Source organism: Prosopis cineraria, unplaced genomic scaffold (assembly GCF_029017545.1).
Source record: "Prosopis cineraria cultivar Desert tree isolate PC_DT_omini unplaced genomic scaffold, ASM2901754v1 PC1419, whole genome shotgun sequence".
Classification (NCBI taxonomy): domain Eukaryota; kingdom Viridiplantae; phylum Streptophyta; class Magnoliopsida; order Fabales; family Fabaceae; genus Prosopis; species Prosopis cineraria.
Genome location: NW_026556744.1, coordinates 17,869 through 29,364, shown reverse-complemented (window position 1 = coordinate 29,364; position 11,496 = coordinate 17,869). Strand labels below are relative to the sequence as shown.

General features: G+C 32.8%; 1 protein-coding gene across 1 annotated transcript; it reads right to left on the bottom strand.

Annotated features, from left to right (window-relative positions):
• Positions 1-259: 259 nt before the first annotated feature.
• Positions 260-7,257, bottom strand: LOC129300078 (KH domain-containing protein At1g09660/At1g09670-like). Its single transcript, XM_054938603.1, has 8 exons — positions 7,098-7,257; positions 6,765-6,875; positions 5,431-5,516; positions 4,679-4,818; positions 1,599-1,733; positions 1,396-1,512; positions 1,021-1,164; positions 260-933 (listed from the first exon to the last, which is right to left on the bottom strand). The coding sequence occupies exons 2-8, from the start codon at positions 6,866-6,868 to the stop codon at positions 775-777; spliced, it is 885 nt and encodes a 294-aa protein (XP_054794578.1). The 5' UTR covers positions 6,869-6,875; positions 7,098-7,257; the 3' UTR covers positions 260-774.
• Positions 7,258-11,496: the final 4,239 nt, after the last annotated feature.

The window sequence follows — 11,496 nt, the reverse complement described above, 5'->3', positions numbered from 1 at the left end:
AAGTAAGCATCTTTTCACCACACAATTTCAGCAAGTGAAAAGCTTCCTGACTTGGCATGTCCCAACAACCCCACTTTGTTCTGATACTGCAGTCAAGTCTTCTTTGCAGTGAAAAATACGCTAACCTGCAAGCTTGGAGTGAAACAGCCCGCCAAAAATAAATTTGATATTCACACTTCATACCAGCACAAGCTATGGCATGGCAAGCACCAAAGCAATTAATGGCTTATTGTCTGTAGTTCCACTTGAAATCCCAAGATACAAAACTCACCAAATCCACTTGCCAATTTGAAATAACAATGTTATCAAAATATTCATGCAACAATACAATCAAAACCATTCTCCTACTTGATTTATTTTAGGGTCAACACTCTGCATATCTAAACATATGCATGTAATCTAATGTTCTGACAAGTGTAAAGAATCTTCTATTACATTAGGAGTAATGCTACTCTGTAGCACCTGAATTCTAGTTACTACTATAACAACTGAACTGACAGTCAATGTTCCGGGGGTCAACACACCAAAGAATAGACATCAACGCGGACCAGACAGAATGAATGAAGTAAATAACCCATCCCGATCAGACATGTCGAACAAACCAGTGCCAAAACCGTGGCATCCAAACTAGCTGCTTGTGATGATTCAGCCCCCAGGGGTGACTCAGGTCAACTATATCAGTGAAAAGACCATCATGTCTTCTAAAGAGACCAGAGGTAGATAACTTAGCTTGAGAATATATATATATGTATATAAAACACCATCAACATACGGTCATCTTCCTGTCTTGGCTCGTTTCATTCCTGTACTGTTAAAGGGTGACATGCTCGGACTCATGCTCGGGCTCATGCTCGGGCTTTCTTCCCTCAAAGTACCATTTAGCATAGCCAACTCCCTTAATTGCTGCTTCTTATAGTGATCAAGGGATTCATCCTGGCATGTTAACAAAATCTAAGGACTTGAACAGAAAAAGAGGCCCAACTAGTGTGAAGCTTAACATGGAAAACGACATATCAATACCACAGGCTTCAAAAGATTTTCTAGTATCGCCACAGCACGTTCCAATCGAGAATTGATAATATCTTCTGGAAACTCTGCCTCCACCAACACATGCAATGGCTCTTTAAGGTGCTCGTATCCAGGTTTATCCTTAAGTTTCTCTTCCTACAAAGAAAACTCAAGCTCCATAACGAGGGTCCAGGAAAGTTCAAGAACATGATAAAAATGACATGCAAATCTATTAAATAATTTATTTTTCATGCCTGCCACATAAATTTGTCCATTTCAACAAGCAACATAGTCAGGAAGTATTAAAATTAAAAAAATCATCAATTAGAAAAGATATATCAAGTCAAAACACAGTTCTTCAGGGAGCGTATAATGTATAGTGTTTACCTTGATAGAGTCCTTCACAGAGCCACAACCTCTGATGTAAACCCTACATTCAGTCATGGCTTCAACCCTTTTCAATGAATTGCCACGAGGTCCCAGAATTCGGCCAACAAAATTATACTGCCAAGCTTTGAGTCAAAACCACAGTACATTGAAAAGAAAAACAGGTAGCAGCTGAAGTCCAAAAGCAAGAATTTTTTTCTTACATTTGGATATTTGTCAACAGGTACATCAAGTCGGACAACTCTTTTCACTACAGGGGTAGTTGGAATTCCTTGGGGACCAGGCCAACCCATTGGGGGTGCCTGAAAAGATGCCATTCTTTGGAGATGTCCATTGTCCTACATGAAGGCATTTGGGCATTAATAAGAACGCCCTTTATATAAGCCACAAATTGTATGCAGATCGGAAAATCTTACTAACTGAAATTTTCATTACATCCATGACTAAGTAACAAGCACTGTTGCAAAAATAGGGACAGCAACAATTATAGAGGAAATATGGCATGTACACTATTCACTTTCAGCCTCGACCTCTGTTAATATCCATGCTAATACGCTATGACTATAGAAAAACGTTGAACCTTTACTAAGGGTGCACAAAAAGCAAATTTGCTTTTCACCTTCAAGACTATGAAATTCCAAATACATCATCCAATTTACAAAGCTTGCAGTTTCTTAAATCAATATCTTTTTGAAGAGAAAAGGAAATAAACAGACAAACAACTTCCTCAGCTTAAGAAACTAACACTACCTTAACAACTTCCTCAGCAGACCTGATCAAGGGCTAGAAAGCTTGCTTGACACAATAGGCCTAGTCACAATAAAACAGATCCCACAAGATCAAGTCTGCTTTAAGAAGGGATTTTAAGCAAGACCTGTGCACAACTAATATTATTAGTATTTTTTAATATAATTATATATATTTATAAAATTTCATGCGCGCGCATGTACAAGTGCGTATATATTATTTCAGTATATCTACTATGGAAGAGACCCTAGATAGCTCTTCATCATATCCTCTCCGAAGTTGTTTCTGGTCACCATCCCTCCAACCTTTCTTCCCTTCACTCTCAAGCTCTTTTCCTCCATATTTCTTGAGCCATCAAGATGCAAGAACCCAACTTGCAACAATAGCACCATCAAGTTGATCTGGTGGAGGTAGCACCTCCTTAGTACAGAACTCCAACAATACTGAAGACAATGCCTCTTCAGGGTAAGTGGATGAATGCATAAACAAAGGTACAACTAGGAACTTTTGATCTGCACCACGCTAATCATGATCACACTTCCAATATTTCCCTCTTCTTGCAATGAAAAAGAGAAATTGAGGAAAAGTTGAACAGCAAAGAAGCTTCCCAAAATTACTGGAAGAAAACTTGAAAGAGAAAAAGATTTCCAACCTACTTCCCCTTTAGTAGTTCCCTCAATCTTCTCCCAATTTTTCTCCATTACTTGGGCTTCACACCAGAGTACACGACTCAATTATTAGCAACAAAGTATTCAATACATGTCTCTCAAGTTCTCTAGTTTCTTACAAGTCTACTTATAACACTGATAGTTTTGATTACAACATCCTTGGCAGCAAAATTAAACAAACTAGAGGTAAAACGCTTGCCCATTATAATAAAACCATCACAGTAGTAGAAACCAATATCAACACCACAAGTCCATGACATAAAAGTTCCACTGTCTCTATCTCATAGACAAGTAGAACGACTAGATAGACTATGTTCATCTCATCTCAAGCATTATTTGGTTGTCCACCTCAAACCTGTCCAACTTTTGCCGTCTTACAGCTGAGACAAAAGCTTTTAAACAGACACTTGACCATGGAGGTTTTGGATTGGAACTATAACAAGAACCGTGAGACATAGTTGAGTCACTTGAATATGCTTCTTAGTTCCATGGGTTAGGTAACAAAACACCATTAAAAAAGAAAAGCAGCTAGATGACAAATCATCAGAATCAAGTTGCACGAGTGCACTTAAATGCATGCAAGATGTCGCTCATCTAAAATACGACAGAGACTCTGCATCAATATTCAAAGTAAAATTCTCATTGAAAGCCTGCTATTCCACTTCAGTACAAATATTGGGAAATGCAAAGTTACCCTGCAGATATGGCCTTCTGTAAACTTGGTGAATCCTATATTAGTAACATTATATCTTCTATGCAATGATGACTGTTGACAATTTTGTACAATGTCCAACTAATAGACAACCTTCATCACCGCTGGCAGGATTGAAATCTGGAATCAAGCTGTCTCCACTGGCCATATTTCGTGAGTTCCATGAAAGCAGAATGAGAGCTAATTGTAAATACCCAAGAATGAATGAGCCAAAACAACAATCATCTGTATGGTCTCATCCAATTTTAGACTAGAGCTAGATTTATTTCCCATAACAAAATTCTTTCATGCAAAATCAATGTGTTGTTCTTAAGGTTAATTGCAGCTACCAGTCTACCACAGAAGTGCTTGGCATTAATATACAGGAAAGGGCTTATAAAAACTGCAGTCATCGAGCATTCTTAGCTGGAGCAGTGTTCAGCATTCACTACAGTACTTGGATGTAAATGTTTTCTGTAACAAGGTCAGAACCTGGACTTCATCCTTTTCAATCAAAATTTAGCAAGCAAATGAGATATCAGGGACAACTTTTGAAACTGTTTCCCATAGAAGGCTAGTTGAATAAGAACCAAAATCAATAGAATGAAGTTTCAGAAGAAAATCAGAAACAAGTCCAATCATAGTCCCCCCGCCCAACCCCAAGACCAGCCACTTAAAATAGAATTCAGAGTCTTATGTGCCTCACCACTTAAAATAAAATAGAATTGCATGCTCTGCTTCAAAAACTTAGGAACTTCAATTCAACTATCATCAAATGCATTATACTATGGTTGAATGGCAGCCACATTCTCCCGTGACAATTGTGCATGCAAGGATATAAGGTATGTGTTAGGTTAGTGGGCATAGGCCCTAGCCCATAGTGAGTCTAGTGATATGCACATGATATAAGTCAGAGGTACTATCCTGCTATGAGTTAAGTTCAGTGAAACAAAACCAGTTCAAAATTCTAGAGGCTTCTTTACAATATTTATAGTATATAAATGTCTAAACATAAGCGAAGATATGATATCAAACAAATTTGAAAAAAATCAACATAGATCAAACAGAAATTTACTTATAATGAGCACCGGATATCAAATTAAAAAAATAAAAAAAAATCTACTATGACTTAATGGATAAAAATTACCAAACACTCACAGATACTATGTAGCATTACCTCTATCGGTACAGCAGGCCATCCCTCCAAATCCATTTGTCTACCATTAGGATGCTGACCTAAGGACCTAAATGGACTGTCTGGCTCAAGGCGCTCATGATCTATAAAACCTTGATTGAAGCCTGACACTCGTCTGATTTCTGTCATTACCTCAAAGCACAAATTAGGAAAGTGCACCAAGGGAACTACAAAAGTTTCAGAGAATAAACATGGCACATGCAGATCCTACTTACAGAAATTACCCAGGCTACAGAAAGAAAGGCAAATGAAAGAAAGAAAAGAGAGAGTGGCACAACAGATTGCTCAGCCACAGTCAACACTTCTTACATGATTGCAGGCAAGAAAGGACAATGAAAATCTGGATCTAAGAATTTTCTTAACTACAATCAACACTTGGGTTCAGTATCTTCTTTTTAGAAAAAATTTTACTAATTGCTCATTATTATTTATTAAATGTTACTGATAATGTCAGTGACAAAATATTGTGTGGGAATAGTTATGAGTATTTGCATTACACATCAACCAGAAATAGTTGTCCCCCACGGTGTTAGCTAGTGAGTAATAATAAATTGAAAGTTGTCATCCATTAACTGAATCAAATAGTCTTCTTTGTTTCCAAAAATTAAAATCTATTACGGGTTGAGATATTCATAAACAAGGAAAGAGAACACTATAAGATCAAAACAACAGAAGATTATAGTGAAGATATCAAAGATATTACTGCTATTAGAATAAAAAGAATCGTTTTAAACCTTGATTTAAAAGTCGGGTACATTGTGGCAGGACTTGCACAAATGGCCCTAATTTTTGCCTCTCTGCCAGTAGTTCAGTAAGATATCTGCAAGTTATTAGCAGTCAATTTAAACACCAGAAATGCCAGCATGCACCAACAGGAAAGTAGCAATATACTTAACGACAAACAGCAAGACAAATGAGTACTGCTACTCTTAACATAACTTATCAGTATTCAATGTCAAGACATTCGTAATGAAGTGGTAATTGCAGCAGGTTTTCTTTCAACCAACATAACTACATAAGCACTCATTGTCAAAAATACACCTAATGACCATAAGCCTGGCTGTCAAGATCTAGATAAACACCATACAGTCCTCCCAAACAGCCTTAGTATATCCCATCCCTCGAAAAATCAAAACCTTTTTCACTCAAGAAATTGGATGCTTAGACATGAGGATCCTGTGATCATATGGTTCTATTAGTAACGTGACACTTTAGGTTTTGGCACTTTTTCCCTGATGTTTCCTTCCTAACATCTTGTTGCATGTGAGATGGAAATAGAACAACGAGACTGACCCAAAACACAAACTAAATTACATATTTACTGATTTCCAGTTCCCCATTTGTTCTGCCCGAGACTTCATCTGCTGAAGGTGGAAGGACAACTAAATATGATCATTACGTCTTTTCAGACTTCCCCTCCCCCGAAAATATCCATCTCATTGTATGCAACAAAAGCATCAAATTTCAACGACTCAGTCGTTGATTTCATGTCACTCAAGCCTATAACTAAGAAAAGGTTTTTCCCCTTTGCCCTCGATTGTAATTTCTCATGTTTGACACGCATGGCATCATTGAAAACACATTTAGTCATTTATATAAATTCACCGAAACCAAGTTTAGGAAAATTTCAAGAAGAACAATAATGCATGTATAATAAAAAAAATAAACTAGATGCAGGATTTTACAATAATGTACATGTGAAGACCACTGTTGCTTTTGGAAACGGCAAAATATATATATATATATATATATATATCACGTTTTGTATAAGGCTTGACAAGAAAAGGAGCAGAATTTATTAAGTATTCTGGAAGAAAGCTTTCAGGAGCAAACTCACGCACAAGAAGTCAAGAACTGTGCCCAAAAAAATTTTGAAAGCAAAAGGCATGACAAACTAAAGGCTTCCGGGTTAAAAAAAAAAACATGAACTGTCAGAGGGCCCAATTATCCCAAAAAAAAAAGTAACAGATTTCAAGTTTGACTAATATCTAATGCATCTCAATGACTAGCAATAAGTGAAAATAGGAGGCAGTAAACGGTATGATGGCAAGATTAGAAGTTGGACTACCTTTCTCGATCTGAAGAAATAGATGAAGACCTAATAGGGGAAGCGGGAACTCCAGGAGGAGGGTACTGAAAATAGCTCCCAGGTGGGATTCTCTCTCCCATCATAGCGAGTCTATATGTTCACCAAACAAAACCCTCAGTGACAGAAAACCGAACGTAAAGCCATAATACCGCAAAACACCCCAATATCAACACACCCAGTAAACCTAAAGCACAAATCCATACACAAAACTAAACAGGACAACCCCAGAAATATACATCAGTAAATTTGAAAAAGAACAAAGACAGATATTTATTGACACACCAGTACAAGCAAGGCCCAAGGAAGACTTACCACACGTGGAAGGAAGCAAAAGAAGAAGGATATGGGGCAGAGAGATTCAAGCCCCCCTGGCTCAGCCCCTTGGAACAAATATAAGGAGGGGGTTAAGTGCTGAGTGTAGAAGCTACAAAAGCCCTACCCAAAGAGGGAGACTAGGGATGGCGTTGCTGTATATATTCACTACATCATCACTCGAGTCGTCACAGGAAATTAATCTTTTTACAGCGATGATTGCGTAAGCGCTTCTTCCACTGTTTATCGCTTTACTTTGTCACTCCATCCTGTGAATCCAACAATTTTTCTCAATTTTTGGCCAAAAAACACACTTGTCCATTAATATTTTCAAGAATTGATTAGTTGGTCCCTATGGTTTACATCAATTTTCAAAACCGTCCTTATAGTTTGAAAATTTGCGTCCCCCCTCACAATTTCCGCAGAGTTATTAATCCTCGTCGTAATCATCTCACGTATGCTTTGAAGAGATCCCTGATCTTGCCACACTGAGGTGGAGACGGGGGACGGGGAGGCCACAGTCCCTAATTTTTTAATTTTATTTTAATAAAATATAAAAATTATATATTTTTAATCTTTTAAATTAACACATTATAAAAGTCTGAAAATACTAGATTAAATTTTTATTTCAATTCTATGTAATTTTTTACACATGTATAATACAATTGTTTCAATAACTTGAACATATAGTTATCATATGATCTACTTATTTTTAACAAAATAATACTACACATGCTTCTGAAATATTGATATCATTTAATTTTATTTTATATTTAATAAAAGAAATTATGAGAATTATTATTAACAAACTTTTTCAGGTATTGCAATAAAAATTTTAAAATATATTGAATGCTATATATTTAATATCTATCATAAATTACTTATCTGAAAGTTAAGAAATTATGGTTAAGGTGATCTTTCTTTTAAAAAAATACTTTTTTGTAATTAGAGGTGGGAATATGAGTTAGCAGAACCTATATAAGTTGAGAGAAATATAGATGGAGTCGTATTCGACCCGATTTTATATGGGTTAAAAAATCATAATCTAACTTAACTCTTGAGGATTGGCAGGTTAAATGGGCCAACCCATCAACCCATTTTTTTATTTTTTTATTTATTTTTTATGAGTTTTTTAAAATATATTTAAGTAATAAGTTTCAATTTAATATTTCTTTGTGATTTATTCTAACAATATGAAAATATTAATTTATAATGCTTATACAAAATATATAAATTGATATAGCTAAGTAAATCATGCCTAATATAGTTTATATTCACAAAATTTTCTTCTTTCTAGTTTTTTTAAAAATAATATGAGTTAAATGGGTCAATCCTAACCCATCAGAGTTAACCCATATAGTTCACAGGTTATATGGTCCGAGTCAAAAAAAACTCATTTTTATTTGGGTTATTTTTTCTGACCCGACCCGTATAACCAATTATTCAAAGTCAACCCACATAATCCAACCCACATTCCCAATTCTATTTGTAATAACCAATTCTATTGAAGTTTATTACATGAATGAATTTTACTCTAATATAATTTGATCTCATCAACATAAAATTTATGTGATAATTGATGTATTTGTTTACTGTAATTAATCAATTGAAAAATTTAAAATAATAAATTCAGTAAGTAAGTAATAGAAATTCTTGAATTAAATAGGATTTTAGATCCTAGTAATATATTTAAATCATTCAATTTTCACAAGAATGATAAAAATTTTACTAATTTAATAATAATTTATATCAAAGAAAAAATTGTTAAAAAATTGATTGTAAATATGATAAAAAAAATTTTATGACATAAAAAATCAATAAGCAAAACTTAAAAATAAAAGTATATATTTATTTTTATTATCCATACGTAAAATTAAATAAAGTTGTACCTTGAAATATTTGTTATGTTTGTGATATATATATATATATATAACTTTTTTTTTATTATTATATATGCTTTGTCATTTCAACTCATCCAACAAAATTTTTTTATCAAATCAAAAAATAATTTTAAAACTTACTAATTCTATAAAAATCTAATAAGTTATTAATTTTATCCTGTTAAATATATATACTTTAATAATATATTTTTTCTTACCAATATTTAATAGGAATGAAAAAATTATGATAATAATTTAATAACATGACTTTTATAAGACACAAATCCTTTTATCTCTAGCATCTGTCTTATAAATAACATCCGAGGAATATTTGTATAGGAGTTTGCAGAACATGAATTTGGCTGCAACACTAAATTAATAGGTAGGATTATAGTTGCTTGGGCTTGATATATATATATATATATATATATAGTGCACAGTGAGGGATGGATTTAAGAGGGGCTAGCATAATGTTTTTCTCCTGATAAATGCTTGAAGCTATGTTTTATAAACTGGTTATAAACATTTTATAGCTTAATCTTGTCTTCCATAATCCTAAATCTGTCATTGTGCGCAGTCCTTCTATTTGAAACAATGATATTTAAATTATGATTAGTTACTAAACGCGAGTATTGCTTCCAACAATGTTTAAGATAAGTTTTGAATTTGAATTTGAACATTAGGTGTGTGCTGTAAATGGTTATTTTGATTTTAAAAAAAAAAAGATGAATGAATATGGTATATATCATGTTAAAAAAAAACGTATCGGTCCATTATTGTATTATTTTATGACACATATGCTGTATTTTTATTGCAAAATTATTTTACATATATGCTAAAAACTAGATTAGAGGTTTTCCATATGATTTAAAAAAAATTATATACTTGGGCTTATATACTTAAGGTTGTTTGTGATTAAATCAAGACATATAAATCTTTTATAAATTATTTAATCTATAACAAACTCTTGTCATTTATATTATTGATATATTAAAATTTACTTGTCTTGATTTGATTGAATAAAAATATATTAAGTATACAAAACTAAGCACCTAACTTTTATTTAATTTTAAACATATCGACATTTTTTCGGCCACAAAACATATAGACGTTCTCTTGAAGGAGATGTGCTTTGTAATGTATAGTGACGGTTAACTATAGCTCTTTTTATTATAATCAGTTCTAGCTTCGATTTCTACATGTGTAGTTTGAATTTTGCATTTAATAAGTTGTTATATGTCTAAAATAATTCAAAGTCATCTAGTTGATTTGGTTTGATTCCGTTGTGTTCATTTTAATAGAATAAACCCATTGTATTACCAAAAAAAAAAAGAATAAATCCATCATATTAAATTTAATAGAATAAAAGTCTTTGTTGATCCTAACTCCTTCCTCATTTTTCTATTTTTTATATTCATTTTTCAAGAGAAGTGTGTTATATATATAGTATAGAATTAATAGTCAATAACAGGGCACAAATGTCCCAAACCGTGTCTATGAAATCTATGATGTTAGATAATATTTTTACTTTTCAATTATTCATTCATGAATATTTTGTATCACTTATACATGCGCTGTAATTTTTTTTTTGGTAAATTACATGCATTGTAATTTTTCTTTTCAACGTTTAAAAATAATGTACTAGCCACTGATTAAAAAATTAATTTTAATAATTAATTAATGAAAAAATAAAAAAGAGACTTAAAAGTGCAAATACATATCCCATGAAAAAGTAGTCAAAATTATAGTTTAACTTTTTGCGTAGATAAAAAATAACATTTATATTCTTTTATTTACATTTAATTTAGGGGTTTTAATTTATATTAATTTTTTATAAGGCATTCATATGTAATTTTATGAATCTTTTTTTTTCAGATCATCGCATAAAAATTTAAAATATCAAATATTTTTTAGTTGATAATTAATAAGGAAAAATATTTTTTAATCCAAATTTATATTCTGTGAGAATAATATGAATTAGGAAATAAGAGAAGGGGCTGACAGAACAAGGGCCCAATTTTTTCCCCCCCAAAAACCCGTCCTCCTTCTATTATAAAAAAAAAAAAAGAGGCTCATCCATCAAGACAACTCTCATTTTGATTTTTTTAATAGCTTTTTAAAATTATCATATTATGAAAAACTGAGTCAATTTAGCTAATTGAATTGATAAACTATTACATCAATGCTCAATAAAATATTTTATTTATAACCAAATTAATCATAATTCAACTACAGTTTTAATCACTAATCATTTAAATTAATGTCTTGATTAATTTAATAATTGATTTGATTTTCAATACTTTAACATTTTGAGGAGGGGGAACAAAATTTTGTACGGAGTGATGAATGTCATGAGGGAACCAACAAATTTATCCATGCATGAATTAATCTAAATATTAATATTAATATCAATAACAAGTGGATATTGAAAGAGAACTTGCGGCAGTGGATGTGTTCCTGAGCTCTCTCATATATTGAAGAAGGCATTAAAGCAGAGTACGTCCTTTGCTAAGGTTAAA